Source organism: Carassius auratus, chromosome 25 (assembly GCF_003368295.1).
Source record: "Carassius auratus strain Wakin chromosome 25, ASM336829v1, whole genome shotgun sequence".
NCBI lineage: Eukaryota > Metazoa > Chordata > Actinopteri > Cypriniformes > Cyprinidae > Carassius > Carassius auratus.
The window spans coordinates 17,696,910-17,719,071 of NC_039267.1; the positions used below are offsets into that span (position 1 = coordinate 17,696,910).

Consider the following 22,162-nt stretch of genomic DNA (forward strand, 5'->3'; position numbering starts at 1 on the left):
TGAGGAGAACTTGCAGAAGAGGAACGGTCATTTCCAGAAGGTGATGGCAGGTTAATGAATTGTTTTTCAGAACCGTATCGACAGTGCTATTGAACTCAGCATTGAACTAACTCAAGATCAATAACAACACTATCTAAAGTAGAGCTGCTTATTAAACTTATTTCATAAATGAATGTACTTCACAGAGTTCAACAGAACTGACCTGAACCAGCACCAAACTCACTAGAACTTCCACTATTTTACAGCAGAATTTGGATTTTCTTAATTGTAGCAGTTTGCCTCATTGATTCGGTTTAATACTCTGAATCTTTATTGTTTAAATGGGTCATGACTCATGGTGTGATTTAAACTCTTCCTTTCTCTTTGGAGTCTTACAAGCTCTTGGTGCATAAAGAAGATCTGTAAAGTTGCAAAGACTAAAGTCTCAAATCCAAAGAGATATTCTTTATCAAAATTAAGGACCACACACATACACACACACAAAACGGCTCATTCTAACACACCCCCACATGTCTTTGTCACTATGTGGAAATATTTGTGTAATGCCGCCCAAATGTTCACGCAAAGAAAGAAGGCGGGGTTTCAGTAACACAGTTAGTGTTGAAGCAGTCATGTCAGGGAGATGCTGTGTGTATCTAGGAGAAAGCAAAAGCACTTTATTTGGCCTTCTGAAAGTAGATGCATTTCGGAAAATTTAAGATTACTTACAGAAACAGAACAGCAATGCATTTTATGGACGACCATTTCGTGAACCTAAGAGAGGAGGTAACTCTGACTTTGCTACGACAATCTGGTGCTTCTGAATCAGCTACTTTAAGTATGTTTCCTTTATTAGTTTAAGTATTTGCTATTGACTTCAAATGTGGAGTTTTGTGCATCATGTGTGACAGACAGACAGACAGACAGACAGACGAGTCAGCTGTCTTAAACGTCCGTGGACATAGGAGCTTCATCATTGTGACTGTCACATGACTCTGTTCCCCTTTCGGGCTTGAACTGATGCTAAAACTAAGGACATTATTAACTGTCTTTACATTTATTTTGAAAGATGAAGCTCGCGATTATGGAAAGGGACATTACATTTCCGGAGAGTGCTTGCGGTGTTCGGCCAATCACAATGCACTGTGTCAGTTGGCCAATCAGAGCAGACTGCGCTTGTCGGAAGGAAGGACTTTGTAGAAAATGACGCATTTGAGAGAGACAGGGCATAGAGGACCTACAATAATGTACAGTATTTGACATAAGGGAAATAGGAATTTTTATATATATATATATATAAAATATGTATAAGATTGTATAAGATTGTTTGGAATTTGGACATAACAGCACAGAAGAACAACAGCAGAAGAACATGAAGAATATTTAAAACATGCCTGACATGCAAAATGAAGTAGTTATTTTTTAAATAATAAAATTATCTTTATCATTTTATATAAATAATGTACATAAAACTGTTACACTATGTTGACGCTAATGCTTTTTGGGAAATGCATTTTGTGCAATAGGACACAGACCTAATGACTGTTTGTATTGTGTGTGGAATTATATATACAGTACTATATATATATATATTCATATTCTTGTATTTTGTATTATATATATAAATATATTTTAGATATGAAGAGTTCATCAATGAAATTTTCATCTAAAATGAGGATTTTTATCAGGCTCCTATATTTATGTTCAGTTATTTCACTTTAATAGCCTGGAAAAGGACCTGCACATTGCCATTAAAGTAAAATGACTCAGCCTAAGCATAGGAGCTTGATAAAAATCCTAATTGTAGATGAAAATATCAGATGGCATTTAGAGCCTTTTGCTCTAAATCTGAACTCTTCATATATATACAATAATTGTGCTCTAAGGTGCATGTTCTTGCACTACCAGTAATGTCCTCCTGGTGGCAGCAGATAATAATTGAGCTTTTCAGCATGTTTTCACCATGTCTTTATGCCAATTCTGTGAACCAGTTCTCTCTTTCATGTCTATTTTTGGATTTCATATACAGCAACCATTTAGGTCTTTGCTTTGAATTTCCTTTCCCTTATTAAATGTGCGATCATTTTTCTTCTCCCCTCATCATGGCCGCGGGAAGTGGGGGTGCTGGGGGTGCTGCAGCACCCCCTAGTGACGAGAGGGAGATAAAAAAAAAAAAAGTAGGCCTATTAAAATATTTTGCACAATTTATAAATTCCTTATGAATATTTTAGAAAATGATTTTGACACACGTAGGCTATTACGTATATATTTTGGATTTTAATTTCATATTTTGAGGCCTAATCAACACAGGTTCGGAAGTTACGTTGTCAACGTCAGGCAGGCAGGTTTGGTCGCCGAGTAACGAGGTTTCCCGCTCGTTCCATGCAGAATACATCCATCTTTATATAATACAGCGCACCTCGACATTTGGACACCTGTAACCAGGGCACCCCGCCTGCATGTAGCTCAGGTAAGAGTATGGTGCTGCCGCGCTTGTAACATTTATTTTTTGGGCAACAAGTGTGGGATCAGCTTTGACTAGCCAAGCAATTGTAAGTAGTACACTATAGTATTTTTGTAAGGTGGTGGGGATGGAGATGGAGAGTATTATTTCGTTCGTGTGTTCTTTGCGTAATGGTTGTGGAGAACTGTTAAATAACGTTTAAATAGTCGGAGATTATTTCCTTTTTGTTTGTGTAAAAAGGTTGGAGATGGAGACAAAAAGCTTTATACTGTGCGTGTGTTTTTTGCGTAATGGATGTGGAGAACTGTTCAATAAACAAATTGCTTAAATAGTCAGAGATTATTTCCTTGTGGTGTGCGTAAAAAGATTTTGGAGTTAATAGAGTTGCGTGTGACATAAACTTGCAGTGACTCAAGCCAGCTGCCTAAATCGATTGCATTGTTTTAGCGTTATTGTGAAGTTTGATTAATATTATATTTTGTTGTAATATTATTTGTTGTATCTAAATAAGTTGCATGTATGTATAGGCTATCTGAAATTGTAATGGAAGTAATTATTTCGTTTTCTTTCGATTATTAAACTATTATTTCTGATTCTGCTTCAGATTAATAACGCATTGCGCATATCTGAGAACTGATGTCTGTGTGTTTCAGACCCTGGCTGGCTGTGCACTGAAGTGTATATGACAATAAAGTAGTAAATCTCAATGTATTTATTTTTATGTATTTTAGCAACTGTATTTTAAATAGGCCTATAGGCTCATAGGTTTTTTGTCAAAAAAAAAAAAAAAAAATCACAGCACCCCCTGTTCAAAATTACTTCCCGCGGCCCTGCCCCTCATGTGGATGTGAGATAAAATCCCTGTTTTAATATTTTTCAGGCTAATCTTATTTTTAGATTTCTGTCACTTTTATTACATATTTATTTTCAGTGATTTTCAGATAATTGCTGTAGGCCTATGTCTTTCGCTTTTAAAGCAATTATTAATTTTCTCGTTTTCTAAGCAACCCACATTCATTAACAAAAGACAGTTTTTGTTTCTGTTATGGTTTGATATATAACTGCTCTTTGTTTAGAGCCATCAGGAGGCGGTATATTGTGCTGTGATGACGATATATTCTGCTGACGTCCTGATTGGCTAGTTTTCACAAGCAGTATCTTCAGCACCTGTCAAATTTGGCCCATATATGATTAGTGGGTCACTTTCATTGTAGAAAGGCAGTATTTTAGGTCCTTTTCATCCCACCCTCGACATAATATATATTTCAACCAAAGTGATTACTTTTAATGGAGACTGTATTATAATTTCACGCTATTCGTTTCATTTGCACGCTTAAATCAATGGCAGTGTCATCGTTTACGTGTGATTGATTGATTGATTGATCGGTCGTTGTCGCGTCGCTCTGTCGCATCAGTGATTGGTCGCTCGTATTGCGCGCGTGTGTAGTCTACGTGACATCTGGACGAACTGAGCTCGAGCAACTTTCAAATCGATGTTTGGGAATTTGGAACTGTCTGATTCTGTGACGCCTCTTTTCAGCACCTTGGTCAGTTCCTCTGAGGAGAGACTCGGACCCGATGGCAGAGACACGGGGAATGCCAGTTCTGTTTTATTCTTAACCCATTCCCGTGTGAGTCAGGGGCTTATTCTGAACGAGGTCTCTGGACTGGAATGGAAATCATCTTATGAGGTCGCGGTTTTGGGAACAACTGAAATTTCAAGATGATGGCCACGCGCTACAGACGGGTATGCTCATGTCTTTCTTTTCTTTCTTTTTTTTGGATTAATTGTTAAAGCGGCTGCCATTACAAATGTTTATTATAGTTATATAATGTTATTATAGTAGAGTTTTAAATAGGCTGCATGTTGGCCTTTAAATGACGTTTAAAAAGTATGTGTTGAATTTTGTATGTTTATACACAATGTTTATATGTTTTTACCTTGTCGACTATTTTCTCGTGAGGAAGTTGTTGGGAAAACCATATGTGAGGGGGGTTGGGTCTGGGACAAGTGAACGGATGTGCTGCGCATGCGCGGTGGTTTTGGAATGGATCAGTGTTTCAGTGGAGTGAAGCCCCAAAGAGAAAAAAAATCGATATACTATAGCCAGCTTTCCACCGGAGTCATTTCTCTTTTGTTGTGCATGAATAAGCACCTCAAAGCACTTCAAAGAGATTGTTTTTTATTATTATTATTATTATTATTATTATTATTATTATTATTATTATTATTAATTATTTGTACCAGTGTCTATTAATTTGAGTGGCCTTAATCTTTGCTTTTCAGGGAACAGTATTATTTTGGCCTCAAAAAGCTGTTTATTTATTCATTTGTATTATTGAAATCAGAATGTTACACATACCTGTATTATATGGCGCAATGCGTATCCCTCTGATTTAAATAATTAGCCATTTTAATCATAAATTAGAGTGAAGTTAGGGAAGTATGCCTAGTTTTCATGAAAATGAATGAATAAATATATTTTGTATTAATTTATACTTATTTCATATTTTAATTAGATTTGTATATTTTGCCTTTTTATTTCATTTTTCTTTTATTTATTTATATTTTTATCTTGGGGTAGAACAAAATAATGTACAGTGTAATACAGTTACAAGGAGTCTCTCTAAAACTTGACTAAAAGCCGTAATCTAGGTGGTTTTTAAAGGATGTTTAATGGAAACTACAATACATGCTACAATACAGATTTCATTACAAATTGGCTGAAATATTAGCCTATACCTACAGTATAGGCCCTCTTTTGATTTGAAACGCTGTGTAGTGCAGATCATAGGGTCATGCTACTCATTTAATCTTCGGGAAATGGTTTTTGAGGGGAATTAAATTACAGTGTGATAAAGTGGCAGTGTTGTACTGCTGCATCTGCTTCTCCTAGAGCAGTGGTTTTCAACCTGTGGGCCGCGGCCCCCTAGTGGGCCGCGGTGGTATTGCAGGTGGGCCGCCAATTATTTTCTGTTCATTTGCAGTCCATTCTAGGGCTGTGCGATTAAAAGGAAACGTCCTAAAATCACGATTTGAGCGTGCGCGATTTCTAAATCGCTTTATAGCACAGTTTTCCGTGGCCCTGACCTCCCGTAGTATGCTATCTGATCCAATCAGAATGCATTGCGCCTAGCGCGAGAACAGAGAATGGGCATATGCCTAACTCCAGGTTCACACACTGTCTGTGATGCGCCTTTTTTATGAGCCAATGTTGACGGATCAGAGCGTTCTCACTGCGGTAAAAGGCTAGAAATAAAAATGTGCGAAAATAATTCATGTCCAACACATGAGCATAGAGTGAATTTGTTAGTGAACAGGATGCAGTTTAAGTGAGAGGAGACACGTTTTAAGTGTGAACGAGCAAAGGAAATCTGCGTGCGAACAGAGAGATTCGCACTCGTGCATTATTTTAATGTGCTTTCGCGTTATATTTATGCGCTCTCACTGCTGACTGCAAACACATAGCCTACTGTATACACACTGCAAACACCTGAGGCACCGCTACAATTAATGAGCTCTATGAAGAATGCATGGCAAAAAAGAAAAAAAAGTCCCTGTATACAGGATTTTTTTTTTTTTTGCCACAAGTCTATACATTTTTTTACATCTTCACTATAGTGATAATTTTGACTTATGTCTGTTCTAGAGATGTTACAACTTTTTGATAAAGCTCTGATTGGTTTTCTTTTGGAAATATGTTTAAAATTAATCCTGAATGCATTTATGACTGTAAAAGCATATCGGTGTGTGTCACAATTGCAAAATTGATCAAAAAAAATCGCGATAGTTTTTTTTTTTTTTTGTCCATGTTTATTCAATAAATACAGTTTAAAATCTAGCTTCTGAGTACTAAGTTATTAACCCAACAATAGCGGGGTCAGTTAATTTTTTTGAAGTGGGCCGCGCAAACATATGTGTTTGGTTGTGTGGGCCGCGAGTTGAAAAAGGTTGGGAACCACTGTCCTAGAGCATTCAGTCAGGTTGTTATTCATTCTCTTACTTGACTGTCATGTGTTTGTATGCATGTTTCCTTCTGGAAGGCAGGAGAGTAAATTCACACTTTGCCTTTGTGAAATAGCACATCTACAGCACACACCTGTCTGTGCCTTCCTTAACACCTTCGAGTGACAGATCAACCTTATCTTCTCACCACTACGTCAAAAGGTTATCGCAGTATTCCTGAGGGGTTGTTTTAGTTTTGGACAGAAAGAAGGATGGATTGCAGTCCATATACACTCTAGCTCTAATATCAGCATGGGTCAGGTAACCTGACATAGAAAGTTCAAATTTCAATATTTTATTCAGAATACAACATAGGTGACATATCAAATGTTTAAACTGAGAAAATGTATAAGTTTAAGGGAAAAATAAGTTGATTTTAAATTTCATGGCATCAGCACATCTCAAAAAAGTTGGGACAAGGCCATGTTTACCACTGTGTTGCATCCCCTCTTCTTTTTATAACAGTCTGCAAACGTCTGGGGACTGAGGAGACAAGTTGCTCAAGTTTAGGAATAGAAATGTTCCCATTCTTGTCTAATACAGGCTTCTAGTTGCTCAACTGTCTTAGGTCTCCTTTGTCGCATCTTCCTCTTTATGATGCTCCAAATGTTTTCTATGGGTGAAAGATCTGGACTGCAGGCTGGTCTTTTCAGTACCCGGATCCTTCTTCTACGCTGATGTTGTAATTGTTGCAGTATGTGGTCTGGCATTGTCATGTTGGAAAATGCAAGGTCTTCCCTGAAAGAGACGACGTCTGGATGGGAGCATATGTTGTTCTAGAACTTGGATGTACCTTTCAGCATTGATGCTGCCTTTCCAGATGTGTAAGCTGCCCATGCCACACGCACTCATGAAACCCCATACCATCAGAGATGCAGGCTTCTGAACTGAGCGCTGATAACAACTTGGGTTGTCCTTGTCCTCTTTAGTCTGGATGACAATGGCGTCCCAGTTTTCCAAAAAGAGCTTCAGATTATTTGTCTCATCACAGAACAGTTTTCCAATTTGCCAAAGTCCATTTTAAATGAGCCTTGGTCCAGAGAAAACGCCTGCGCTTCTGGATCATGTTTAGATATGGCTTCTTTTTTGTCCTATAGAGTTTTAGCCTGCAACAGCGAATGGCACGGTGGATTGTGTTCATGACAATGTTTTCTGGAAGTATTCCTGAGCCCATGTTGTGATTTCCATTACAGTATCATTCCTGTATGTGATACAATGCCGTCTAAGGACCCGAAGATCACAGGCATCCAGTATGATTTTCAGGTCTTGACCCTTACGCAAAGAGATTGTTCCAGATTCTCTGAATCTTTGGATGATATTATGCACTGTAGATAATTTTTTCTCTGAGAAACTCCTTTCTGATATTGCTCCACTATTTTTCGCCGCTGCATTGGGGGAATTGGTGATCCTCTGGCCATCTTGACTTCTGAGAGACACTGCCACTCTGAGAAGCTCTTTTTATACCAAATCATGTGGCCGATTGACCTAATAAATTGCAAATTGGTCCTTCAGCTGTTCCTTATATGTACATTTAACTTTTCTGGACTCTTATTGATACCTGTCCCAACTTTTTTGGCATGTGTAGCTCTCATGAAATCCAAAACGAGCCAATATTTGGCATGACATTTCTAAATGTCTCACTCTCAACATTTGATATATCTATATCTTATTGTGAATAAAATATAAGTTTATAAGATTTGCAAATTAATCCATTCCTTTTTTACTCACAATTTGTACAGTGTCCCAACTTTTTTGGAATCGGGTTTGTAAATATTTGTGTAATATAAATCTCATTTATTTACCCTAAACAGTGTTATATTTTGACACCTCATCAGCCATGTTTTCTAGATATCAGCATCATCCACTGAACAGCCCATATTAGTCAACCACTATTTCTGTGTGACCTTGTTACATAGCCTTTCGTCCTTCAATCTTCTCGTACTGTAAGTTTACATTGGGTTTTGAATTTCATGATCGTCCAACCAGATCAGTCTCTGTTTACTGTGAGTCAGTTCAGCACTCCTGAACATGTTTGATGTCTGATGCCTGGCGTGTACCTCACTTTGACGTACATGCCGGTTTTTCAGTGCCGCCCCCAATGCAATTCTCTCCTCTCCTGCTAACCCCCCCCCCTCCCTCAAGCTCCTCTCTCTCTGTTTTTCCATCATGCTGTCTCTCTCGCCCTCTTTCTCTCTCTCCTCATGAACACACTCCTCTATACAGCTATCCTCCCACAAGGTCAACTCTGAGCTCTTGATCGCCGCAGCACAGCCAGATCGCGTCGCGCAGGAATGGAGATGCTTTTTGTTTTTTGATGGCATTAAGCTGTGTTGGTTATTAAAAGCATGCCCGTGAGCCGTAGCTTTGCCGGTGGAATCCAATGCAGATGCCCCCCTGTCGGAGTGAAGCTGTTTGGATGTGCTCATCCCATGCAGAAGCGGAGCCGCTATTGCGCTCTACCTGTGCAGTGATTCACTTCAGCTGATATCCTCCACCTACAGCAAGGATGTAACAGCTCCTCTGTGGACAGATTATGCTCTGAGAGGATCCCTTCTAGATTTTTACCCCTCTCCTGTGATCTTTTTCCTCCTGTTTCGGTCTTTCTCCTACTGCATCACCTCAGAGACCCGATACCACCATGTCCTTGGCGTTCTGCGGCAACGACAACAACTCGGCCGCCTACAACGTGGACGCCGGTGTCCTCAACAACGGCTGCTTCCTGGACGCCCTCACGGTGGTGCCGCACGTCTTCCTGCTCTTCATCACCTTTCCTATCCTCTTCATCGGTGAGTGTCAAAGGCAGGTGAGAACCAGTGCACGCTTGTGTCACAATACTAAGTGGATGGAGTGAATGAACTCTCTATGACTTTACTATGTACCATGAGTTTAATTATGATAGATAGAGAGATAGAGAGATACATAGACAGACAGGTGGATAAACAGATAAATAGATATATAGATATATAGATAGACAGACAGACAGACTTTTGAAGGTGTACCGCACCATTTAGATTGGTGTTTTGTTTGTCAAAGGATCAGAGAAACAGACAGGAAGTGATTAATGAGCTCTTTGAAATTCATTTTTGAAGATTTGGCTCATTCATTACAGAGATAAACACTGCATAATTGATCTGCACTCAAGTAGTCATTTGCCACAAATGAGGTTCGGTCAGCCACATAGAGAGACCAGGACAGAGTTTGTCAAGCCTCTTTGGGAAACATTTTTATTTTAGACAAACCAATGTGACCTTAGTCACACTGTCAGAGACAGGAAGAACAGCGCTCAATTCCCCATACCAGAAGAGCCCGAACAACGGTAAACTATCCCACTAATGTCACAGTGAACAATATCTCTGTCACACTTTTTATTATTCATTTTCAAAATGATTTGGAATCATGACCGATTAATTACTTTTTTTTTAATCATTTTTTTCTGTGAACCAATATTTGATATACAAAAGTCGATGAGTATCAAATGATGTTTTTACAAAAATATTAAGCATCACAACTGTTTTAAACATTGATGATAATAATAAGAAATGTTTCTTCAGCAACAGAACACTTAAGCGCAGAATAAGTGAATCAGAATCACTGAATTCCATATAATTACTATCTATTTGTTGTGGGGAATATTATGCATAAAAACCTACATCAGTGTTAATATGCAATACATGTTGCTGTTTGTTTTGAATCAGCATCCTCATATCCCTAATATCCGGTTCTTCAGGATATCAAGGGCAAAATCTCTCCCAGTGTTATTACAGCAACCTGGAAAGGACATTGATTTTGAAACAATTTTTCTACTGACACAGTGTATATATGCTCAAGTTAGAATTGCTAAGCACCTGCCAAATGTGCATGTGTGATGTTTATTTTTTACGGATTATCATATATGGACAAAAAAAAAAGTAATCCTCTAGGATAGTTTACATCACTTCCTGTCAGAGAGAATTCTGTTGCTGGAAGCAATGTACAGATATTTAACCTCTGTACTGTAGGTTGGGGGAGTCAGAGCTCCAAGGTGCACATCCATCATAGCACTTGGCTGCACTTCCCCGGACACAGCCTCCGCTGGATCCTCACCTTCATCCTGCTCTTCATCGTCGTCTGTGAAATAGCTGAGGGCATCGTGTCCGACGGGTGAGATTTATGTGTCGATCCATCTGTCTGTCAGAACCTGCCAAGAACCTGCTTAGGGCATATTTCACCCCAGAATCAGTTTCAATATAAAATATTAGGAAATTTTAGGAATCAATTTTTTTATAAAAATCATTATTTATCAACATTTTTATTGTTATTATTAATTTTAAGGCAATGCATATATAACAAATAAATAAATATATATATATATATATATATATATACTGTACTGGGCAACAGTTAATTTTTCTATCGCGTTTAATCGCATGATTTTCTGTGATTAATTACGATTAATTGCATTGCTACTGTATTGACAAAATTCAATGATGAATTTGAAAGTAGTGTATTTGTAACATGCTGATTGAGACGTGAGACATTTGGATCCATCTGCAGGCTTTTAATAGACAAAAACGTGATCATAAACAGGCATGGGTCAAAACAGGGATAAAAAGGTATAATCCAAGAGCAGGCAAAAAGAGTAATCCAATAAGAAATCCAAGGTCAAAATATGTAGGCAAGGCAAGACAGAAACTAGACAGTGTATCACGCTAACAAGGTTAAGAAATAATCAGCGATGTGTGTGTGTATGTGTGCAACTTTTATAGTGTTCCTGATATGAAACGTGTGGTGCAATAATAATGAGTTCCTAGGCAGGGGTTTATGGGAAATGGAGTCCAGAGTGAGCTAAGACAAAACCTCTTATCGTGACAGTATTGTGCACTTTATAATTTAAAAGTACTGCTATATGAACAAAACTGCTAAAAAAAATTGGTTTGCAAACACTTAAGATTTTTAAGTGCTTTTTAACAAATAAGGTTTTTTTTATTACAGCAGTATTCCTTTTACATAGCAGCAGTTAAAGTATTTCTTCCAGTCCAGAACCTCGATCATAACATTATCACAGGCAGCTTCCTATTAGAGACCTGCACTCTCACGGGACCCAATGCAGCAGAGTGCGGCACGGGACAACACTGGATGGGCGAGTGCGTGTGCTGGCGGATAGAGACTAGTGTGTGCAGGATGACGGAGAATAAGGGTGTACTCACACTAGGCAGTCTTAACTGAGCTCCGTGCCAAAACGTCCTGTTTCCCACTTATGAAGTCGTGATTACGAGCAAGTTCAGAGCCAGTGTGCAACGGGCTTTCACAATAATAATAATAATAATAATAATAATGATAATAATAATGAACTGCGTTAATGGGTGATAATATAATTGTCAACGTTATAATTAATGCATTAATGCTAAAATAACGCGTTAACTTGCCCAGGCTTAATGTATATGTATCCAAAATAAACATTTTTGTTACATAGTATATGTGTTTGTACTGTGTATATTTATTATGTATACATAAATACACACCCATACCAATATAAATTATGTGATTTAAATATATACGTGTGTGTGTGTTTAAAATAATTTCTACATGAATATATTGTAAACTGTAATTTTTTATCTATGATTCAAAGCTGAATTTACATCATCCTTGTAAGAAACATTTCTTATTATTGTCAATGTTTGAGACAGTTGTTCTGCTTCACATTTTTTTGTGCAAACTGTGATACATTCATTTTAAGGATTTCTTTTGTTAAAAAAAAACGGCATTTATGTGAAATAAAAATATTTTTGTAACATTGTAAATGTTCTTAATCTCTTAGAAATAATAATGTAGAATAATTAATATGCATTAAAGTAAAACTTGAGAATGCAATAATGGAAAATGATAAATAACCCCCCCCCCCCCCCCCCAAAAAAAATCTCACTTCACCATTCATTCATTCATTAAATTATTTTCTATTTGAAGTTGTAAATGTTGATCCATGGCTAATACTGGTTCTTTCTCCTTTTCTCAGGTTCAATCAGTCGGTCCACCTGCACCTCTATATGCCATCGTGTCTGGCCTTCATGGCTGCCATCACATCAATCATCTACTACCACCACATAGAGACCTCCAACTTCCCCAAACTACTGATAAGTGCGTGCCAGCCTTCTAGTGTCTTTTGTTTACTGAGTTTTTTGTTACTTGGATGTTAATTCATAATGCAAATCACTTTCTAAAGTGTGATGCAAAGCCTCATTAAATGTACTTTGGGAATTACTGCAATTATAATAACAAGTTGGCATCTTTTGAAAGAATAATTGAACTGCTCCAGCTATTCACATAGATCCCATTCTTCTAAAAAACAAAACAAAACTGCATTGCAGTGCTACAGATTAATGGCCCTTGATGGTGCAATGCTATTTCCCAGCTACCATTTCATTTCCAGGATAAAAAAATGTTTGTTACAATGATTTCAGATCATCTGAACAGTGTCTAGACTAGAGAGTGAAGTCACAGCCCTGTAATAACATTCCTCGGCAGCAATATTTTTGAGGTCGGCAGGATGCTTTTTAGGAGACTCTAACCTTATTTATCATCCTGTCTCTGAACATCTGGAGTGAGAAGCCATTTCAAAGTTTTGCCTGCTGTGCAAAACCAGCAGAGACTGATGCCTTTGGTGCCGAAGTGTGTAGAGGATCTGATATAATTTTTCATTGTATTTATTTTTTCTTTCACAGCTTTGCTCATTTACTGGGTTCTGGCATTTGTCTCTAAAACAATCAAGTTTGCTAAGTACACAGAGCATGGCATCGGCCTGAGACAGCTGCGTTTCGGGATCACGGGCTTACTGACGCTGCTATATGGCCTGCTGTTGGCCGTGGAGATCAATGTCATCCTGAGGAGGGTAAATGATTGTGTGTCTGTGATTTATATTCCTGGACATTCATTCTACATTCTCCATTTTGATGTATTCTATTCTTCAGCCTTTGGCTGTGATTGTCTCGTTATATATTGCAGTTTTGGAAAATACCAAAGTCTGATCACGTCTGCTGACAGATTGCAGGGAATTTGGGATGCTCTGAGTTCAATTCGATCTTTAATCTTTATTCTGATGTTTTATCTGTCTGAATACAGCGTATTTTCTTTCCCAGTTGTTTGTTGGTTTGTTTCAAAAACATTTTAAAACATAAAAGGAGATATTTAGTAGAGTGTCCAAGCTGCTCTTTTCCATGCAGTGAAAGTAAATGGAAATAGGTGCTTCTGAACTCCAAAATGTGGTTATGAATGTAAATATGACTGGTTTAATTATAGCTATGCATCTCATTATAACTGCACTGTTATGGTGCAGGGACCTGTGTTATGATTTTATGAATTGACATAAAATGGATCACATATTCCAATAGAGGATGTTTGAGTGCAATATCTCTTTACTAATGTAATTAATTTTGAGTTATCACATGCCAGTTATTAAAAAGAAAAAGAGAGATTAATTAAAATTCTGCATTTGGATTTTACAGATTTTACTTTAAGATACAGATTTTTGTTACATTTTAGTGTCTTTATGTGAATACAAATCTGTATATATTTTTCATTATCATTTTAATATGTGGTAATAACGCTTATATTATTATTATAAATAATAATACATTATTTTAATGCAGCGGTTCTTAATTCCAGTCCTTGTTTCTCTTTTCTAACACGCTTGATACAGATAATCAGCTCGTTAGAAGTGAGCTCCGTGCATGGACTGTGTTCCCATTGACATGGTCCCTACACAGTGTTCATTGCTCCATACTCCCTGAGCAGCAGAAATCTGCTGAAGTTAACCTCACTTCGTAAAATTCATTCACGGATTTGCGCTGCGCAACATCTTCACACACGGACAAGTGTGACATCATATACCTTTGTACAATTTAAATTCACGTCTCGCACACTTCAGTGCACTTTGAATGGAACATATACGCTTGCTCCAAACTGGAATCATGGCACTTACGTTCAAATAGAGCAATCGTTTGAAGCCATAAGAGAAACATACAAAATGTGCAGAGCAGAAGTTCGCGAGGACTGGAATTGAGAACAGCTTTTTAATGTTAATATTTTCAAGTAGTAAAGTTTGCTTCGTAATGTAATTTATTTGCAATATTTGTAACTGGTAATATAATATAATATAATATAATATTTCTTGAGCAAACAAGTTTGAATTTTCAATCATTTCTAAATAGTTAGACATGAAGCAACTAGGGATTCTCATTTTAACCGATTAATCGTTAACCGACTGTAAGGATTTGCTGCATTATTAAAATATGCTATGTGTATAAAATAAAATTGAGGGTGTTTTTAAGAAGAAAAAAAAACATAATTCTCGTATAAGTCGCAGAAAAGAACAAAAATTACAAATATAAGAAGCTATAGCAAGGCAACATTACGGAGCCCCGCACATGACGTGCAAAAAAAAAAAAGAAATATTTTTGCGCACAATTTTATCAATTTGTTTCCTGGATGTACTGAAATGTGCGCATGATTATTATTTCGTTCCCTTGATTTGCTAATTCATTCCCTTGTTTTGCTAAATCATGCACACAATTTACTAATTTGTTCTCTCGATTTATAAATTGTGTGCACAATTAAGCAACTGGAGGGAATTAATTAGTAAATCGTGTGCACAATTTAGAAATCAGGAGAATCGTAATCGTGCACACGATTTAGCCTACTATGTTTTTATGCATGCCATGTACTATATAAATGACAAGCCGAAGTGAAATCATTTAGGCTAAAACAAAAGTGAAACCAACTTTGGATCTCTTGTTTGACAAAAAAAAAATCTAATGTTTCGTATTTGCGACGTATTTGATTGACAAAATATTTTTTATTATGTAAACCTGTTTTTTTTAGGCTACTTCACTCACGTTCCAATATTCGCATAAAACAAAATGTGTTTGGCATAACATCATGGCAGTACGGTGATAACGCTTAATGGCACAGATTTAACTACATATTTAAACTGAGCAGTGTGGGCTTTTTTTATATGTTTGACTGACTGTATTTTATCATGATAATGAACAGGCTGCATTGTCACGGTAGCAATGCTTAACCGTGTGCATGCATGCGGCACCAGCGCGATCAATTGAATTTTTTCCTTCTAACAGTGAAAGCAACTACTTCTTTTAGTCATAAAGATAATCGTAAAAGGGTTGCTTTTATTTGTGTACATTCACATTAATAACAAATCTTTGTGCCCATGTGAATCCTCATGTTTTGTTGTTTGCTGCTTTATGCACATGTAAAATCAATCCCCGGATTTTTTGTATTTTTATTTTTTTGTATTTTTAACGGGTCACAGACACTTATCCTTTCTATTTTTATTCAGTTCTAATTAAAATTTTTTAAATGATCTTGTCTGTAAACCGCTAATAATCGGTTAATGAGCGCCAGTTGTCAGTTAGGAGAAATAACCAAAATAAACATCCCTAGAAGCAACCTAGAACAATTAGTCTTAACTATTTAATTACTTTCATTAATTAAACTCTTCATTTATTAAGTTACACTTTATAGAATATTTGAAGAATGCCTGAAGAAACAGTTTGCCTTTGTGTTTTGTCATCAAACTATTTGACATTGTGAGATTTATGAAAGGAAATTCACTGTTTTTAAATTATGTTCTTCAACGTTGAGATTAGAAACATTGCTTTTTCCTTTTATGTACAACTGGAAGAATTTTGACAGTATTTCCTCTATTTTTCCACAGCGATATATGTGTTTTGCACACCCCACTGAAGTGAAGCCACCAGAGGATTTACAGGACCTGGGGGTTCGATTCCTGCAACCGTTCGTGAACCTGCTGTCCAAAAGCACATACTGGTGGATGAACACCTTCATCACTGCAGCACACAGACGCCCCATCGATCTGAAGGTCATTGGCAAGCTACCGATTGCCATGAGAGCTCTAACTAACTACCTGAAGCTCCGTGAGGCCTTCGAAGCCCAGAAGGTACATACGGAAATTTGCTTACTTTTTCTACCAGTGCTAGGATGTGACAGCAAACAATGAGCAAAGGAATATTTTTATGGAGTTTGAGGCCTAGATACAATCAACAAAAGTAAAAAGCTAAACGTAGACTCTAAACATACTACTTTATACTGTCTCTGACACTTTAGGTCTTTGTTTAAAAAACAAAAACAACAAAAATTTGAGTTAGAATAGTTTCCGAAAGCACCGTTATGAACACAGCGATGCTGTAAAAGCAGATTAATGAGTGGATGAGAGCGTTTAATAACCCTGACATCTTCTGTAGTCTCATGTAGCCACTTGTTAGCAACTAAAGAAGACTACGAGCTATTGAAAATAATCACAAGTGGATTTACTGAAGTGCTTTATGTTGTAGAATAAAATGTGAAAAAGATATCCTAAGATTGTGTTAAACACAGACCTTATTTCAGGCATTTAACCAAAAGCCCACTTAAAAAAAAAAAAAAAGTGATAGCTTGTTTCCTTGTTTTGGCCTAAAAAATGCAATTGCTAAAACCAGAACCAAATGTGCTAACATGGAAACTTTTTGCCAGGTTTTGGTCTTCAAAAATAAGGAGTTGTTAAAACCAAAATTGAAAGTGCTAACATGCTAACTTGTTTCAGGGTTTTGGCCTGCAAAAATACAAAATAAACTGCTAAAAGCAAAGCCGTAAGTACTAAAATTCTGACATTTTTGGAGTTTTGGCATACAAAAATATGGAAATATCTGGAACCACTTGTTTCTGCGTTTTGGTCTACATAAATAAAGAAGTGCTAAAACTGGAACCGGAAGTGCTAACATGCTAACTTGTTTACGGGTTTTGGCCTACAAAAGTATGGAAGTGCTGAAACTGGAACCAGACATGCTAAAATGTATGTAAATATTTCCAGGAGATATGATATATATATATATATATATATATATATATATATATATATATATATATATATATATATATATAATGTGATACAAAAACGGTATTATTTATAAAATTATCATATCTCACTCCCTATAAATGAATAATTCACTACAATTACTGCATTAATAGTATTGTGGTAATATAGTAATTCTGAAGTCTCAGTAGTGGCTGTTTAAATGATGTATCACACACACACACACACAAAAATAGAAATAAAAAAACATCTGTTATCTGTGGATTTGGGGATGGCAGCTCTCTCTTTGATGATGAAGATGAAGTGAAAAGTCACATATGTCACAAAACCACAGCAAGACAGATGTAGAATAGCACTTAAATTTCATTTTTAGAGCGTACGTGTCGTCAGAACAGACAGAAGACAGAGGATGTTGCTTTTGCTCTGTGAATGCAGTGACCTTTTGACCCTCAGCGGGGTGAAGGACTTCTCCATCTCTGTTCTCATGGGAGTAAAGAGCACATGACGTATGCAGTTACGTGTCTGTGTGCACATTTCCAGGTAAAAGGATATCGTGAGAGTTCATAACGTGACAGTTTTCACGTGCGGCACAAAGCAGGATGTGGCATCGGTCACGTCTCGGGATGAACTCCATTAGTAATGCCCGTAATAAATGCTACATTCGATTGATTCCGTCCTTCAGAGCAATAATTCAGGATTAGTGTCACATCAGGATCCATTCTAGTGCAACACCCATTTTTCACCATCTAATCAATTCCTATATGATAAAATCAAGCCCTGCCTTACATTTTTCTTCACTTAATAACAGAAATGCACCAATGTGCTAACAGGGAATGTTCGAAGAATGTTCTGGCAAGGTTTCCGTTTAGTTTTTTCTCTAAAATATTTTAGTTGGACTTTTGTTAAATTCTTTTTTTTATTTATTTTTTTTACCACTTCTTTCAGAACGTTCAGAGAACATTCAAAAAGTAACATTCCCATGATGACGCATACAAATGGAATGTTCCCTTTACATTCATATAAAAATAAATAAATAATTAAACATTGAAAGAACTGGATATTTTGCATGTTCCGAGAATATGTTATTATGCAGAAGTGTTTTTAGTTCACAGTAACCTCCTCAAGTTTATGGCTACAGCATTTGGTTTAGAGAAATACCGGGGTCATAGTTAATGAGATTCAGAGTTTTGTGTTCAATTACATTTCAAATAAAAATGCATGGCAGAAAATAACAGCAGTGCTTGTCCGTTAGGAAACAAATCCGCTAATACAGCTAAGAGGTGTTTGAAATGCACAGAGCAATCCATAACAGCATTGTAATCATGCATATGCACTGTATTTTAAATGCATATTAGCATAACAAAACACAAGGAAGGAATAGCTCATTTCCTCATTTCTCAGTATGTCGGTGTAAATTCAGTCTTCTAAGACATTTAGGAAGTAAAATGTTAGAACAAAACCATTTTGTTTGTTTGAATAATTTCTTAATCATTAATCATAATAACCATAAGACATAAGAGAGAACATGTGGCACCTGTATCACTAAGCAGCTGTTTAGTAAAGAAAAGATAAAAGCCCTTTTCTGAGAGCTAGAAAGCTGCATACATGAACAACCTGAACAATAAAGTGATCAGATTTAGCTGGTGTTGGAGAATGCTTTCTATTTTTTACACTTAATAATCCCATAGTTCGCCTAGCAACATGCTAACTCAAATGCTGGAATCAAATTTCTTCAGGTCACTAATGAGGTTCCATGATGGTTATTGCTTTAGAAGGTACTGCAGCTGTCTATGTGCTGTATATAGTACCCGGCAAGCTTAGAACAGAGATATTATGAATTCCTCCTTTGTAGTAGAGTGAATCATTTAGATGCATTCATGTTAATCTTGGTTCTATTCGTATCTGTTGTTACTTTTCTGTTACTTATTCAGAGGCCTCAAGGCACTCAGCCACAGGGGCCCAAGTGGATCTGGACGGCTCTACGACAGGCTTTCGGAAAACCCCTCCTTCTCAGCATCACCTACCGTTTCATGGCAGACCTACTTGGCTTTGCTGGGCCGCTCTGCATCTCCGGCATTGTGCACCATCTCAGTAAAGAAAACCACACCATTCAGCCACCGGTAAGAGCAATAACCTCTTTTGCACACATCTGAGCCATGTATAAAACAACCAAGAATAAACGCAGAATTTTGGTCGGTCCAAAAGTAAAAGACACTGAAATTCAATTCTTAGAGTAGTTTTGTTGTTGTCTTGAACAAGTGCCTTTGTTCTCTGAGGTATTTTAAGGGTGAAATTATTGGGGACTTACTTCTGGCCAGGGTTCTTTTCGTTGTAACATTTTCATCTTGTGTTACAAAGTGTTTTATCGTCATGCTGCTGTCATCAATTATTAAAAAGTTTAACAGCATACTGTCTGGCTCTCGGATGTCGGCCTATTTCGATGTTTTTGTATGATGTAATCCACTTTACCACATGGAGTTATATGAGATATATGAACTAATCTTTACATTTTTTACAAATAAAATGTTATTAAAATGCGTTAGTATTTATTTATCTGGTTACCACACTGAAAGCCAGGGCCTTCATGCATGTACTTACATTGATTTATTTAGAGAGAAGCATTAGTAATAGAGAATAGTCGTCCTATGTTTTTTGTATAAATTCATATTTTCCTGATTTATTATAAATGTGTCATTTTGTTTTCCAAATTATTTTTACTTATTTGTTTGCAACATTTTGGATATTTTATAATTGTTGTAAATAGATTGGGTCATTGGGTGATTTCTAAACTTTTTAATTAAACTTTGAGGGGACACACATCTCCTGAAAGTAATAACTGAGTGTCACGATTAATTTATGGTTATGGCATTTCTAATAGAGGAAACAAATAGCTGTGATGTGTTGTTCAGGGTAGAAATTCTTCAGAAATTGTATTCACTTGCCAGTGGCAATTTTTAATGAGTATCTATAGCTTAGACATTTGTATAGTGGTGATTAAATTTACTTTAATTATTCCTATTCTTATTTATTTCATAAGTTGAAAATGCAGTGAAGAGACTTATTGTTCTGTCCGTGGGGATTCATTTTCATTGGTTTAATTGACTCATTTGCTGCTGCTCTAATCTTTAATTACATGATATAGCTTATATATTAGACTTATAATTAGTGTCCTGTGGTTTCTCTTTAGAGGAAAATTGCTGGCTGGTGACAGGATAGTGCCGTAGTAACTGATTTAGTTTATAAAACAAATACTGTAAAAAAAAAAAAAATCTGTAAAATTTACAGTAAAAAACTTGGCATGTGATGTTGATGAAATTTTAACACAAAAATACAGTAGAAACATTTTAGGTTTTACGGTTTTAACTTAAATTTGCAGTTAGATACTGTAATTTCATTATCTGATATAATGTTAATAGGTGTACAGTGTCATTCACACAGACACTAGACACCATCGTGGTAACACACATAAAAAACTGAAATAATGCAAGCATTCATTAAACAACATTAAATGTAACACACACCCCTAATATACAAAACCAATAAGAAAAAACTAAGAAGAAACGTGGTTATTTAAACCAATATCAAATTTGAAATGCAATGAAGGCAATTCTGGGAATGTCAATTTACGGTCATTCACCGTAACTTTTACAGTGTTTTTCACTTTCAAAAATGGTTTACATCAGTAAAATTTTATTTGATATTCAACACAGTTTTTTACCGTTATATTCAGTACACAGTAAACCATTTAACAGATTTTTACTGTAGCATTCTTACAGTTTTTTACCGTTAAATTCACAGTTATTTTTTTAACCTCTCACTGCCTAACTAGTTTTATTGAGGAAGTCATGGCTAACACTAAATGGTTTGCTTTATTTCAGGTGAAGCATCTTGGAATCTACTTCATCTCCTCCCAGGAGTTTCTTGCTAATGCTTATGTCCTCGCTGTGCTACTGTTCTCCGCTCTGCTCCTCCAGAGGACTTTCCTCCAGGCCTCCTACTATGTTGCCATCGAGACTGGAATCAACCTGAGAGGAGCCATTCAGGTCAGCGCAGTAGAGACTTCAGTGACTCCATAACCTTTAAATGACTGAACCCTGAAGCCTCTTGTAATGTTATCAAGAATTTTCATAAAAAACATAATTTAGAAGTAAAAGGGCGGACTGTTGACTCAGAAGTAATCACCCAGTGCATTGATTGGCTAATAGTTTTGTATGTTTGATAGCGAAGTTCCTCATAGATGGATGCTGCTGCCATTTCGGTCAAAGATGCATAAATAACTCAATACATATCTAATGATCTGTAAGAAAAGACAAAGCAATATTTGCGTTACTGATTTGAAAGAGAATTTTGTTGTAAATTTAAAAGTAGTACGCTACTTTTCCAGTTACTTGAAAAAGTAACCTGATTATGTAACTTGTAATGCTAGGTAATGTTAGTTAAAACTGTTAGCCTGAATGCACTGTAAATCGCTTTGGATAAAAGCGTCTGCTAAATGCATACATTTAATTTTTAATTTAATGCATTACCCCCAACGCTGCAAAATAATATGATATCCGGTTTCACTTCCAGACAAAAATCTTCAATAAAATAATGCGTCTCTGCACCTCCAACATGTCCATGGGGGGAATGACAGTGGGCCAGATCTGCAACCTCGTCGCTATAGACACCAAACAGCTGATGTGGTTCTTCTTCCTGTGTCCCAACCTGTTTGCAATGCCAGTTCAGGTAAAGCCTCAAATGAGTTTTCTTTCTCTATAGAGTTGAATGCATTGGGGAATATTGGCGCGAGTCTATGTATGGGCTTTGAGTCAAATGTTTCAGCCATATTGCCTTATTTGCCTCAAAAAAGCAA

General features: G+C 36.6%; 1 protein-coding gene across 1 annotated transcript in view; it reads left to right on the top strand.

The window, feature by feature from the left end:
- Window positions 1–4,166: 4,166 nt before the first annotated feature.
- Window positions 4,167–22,162, top strand: part of LOC113043572 (ATP-binding cassette sub-family C member 8-like) — a 74,026-nt gene continuing 56,030 nt past the window's right edge. Inside the window, exons 1-9 of the mRNA XM_026203036.1 lie at window positions 4,167–4,190; window positions 9,073–9,235; window positions 10,448–10,589; window positions 12,442–12,563; window positions 13,148–13,314; window positions 16,156–16,398; window positions 19,242–19,430; window positions 21,189–21,353; window positions 21,880–22,035. Coding sequence (XP_026058821.1) covers window positions 4,167–4,190; window positions 9,073–9,235; window positions 10,448–10,589; window positions 12,442–12,563; window positions 13,148–13,314; window positions 16,156–16,398; window positions 19,242–19,430; window positions 21,189–21,353; window positions 21,880–22,035 — 1,371 coding nt within the window. The remainder of the gene's footprint in view (window positions 4,191–9,072; window positions 9,236–10,447; window positions 10,590–12,441; window positions 12,564–13,147; window positions 13,315–16,155; window positions 16,399–19,241; window positions 19,431–21,188; window positions 21,354–21,879; window positions 22,036–22,162) is intronic.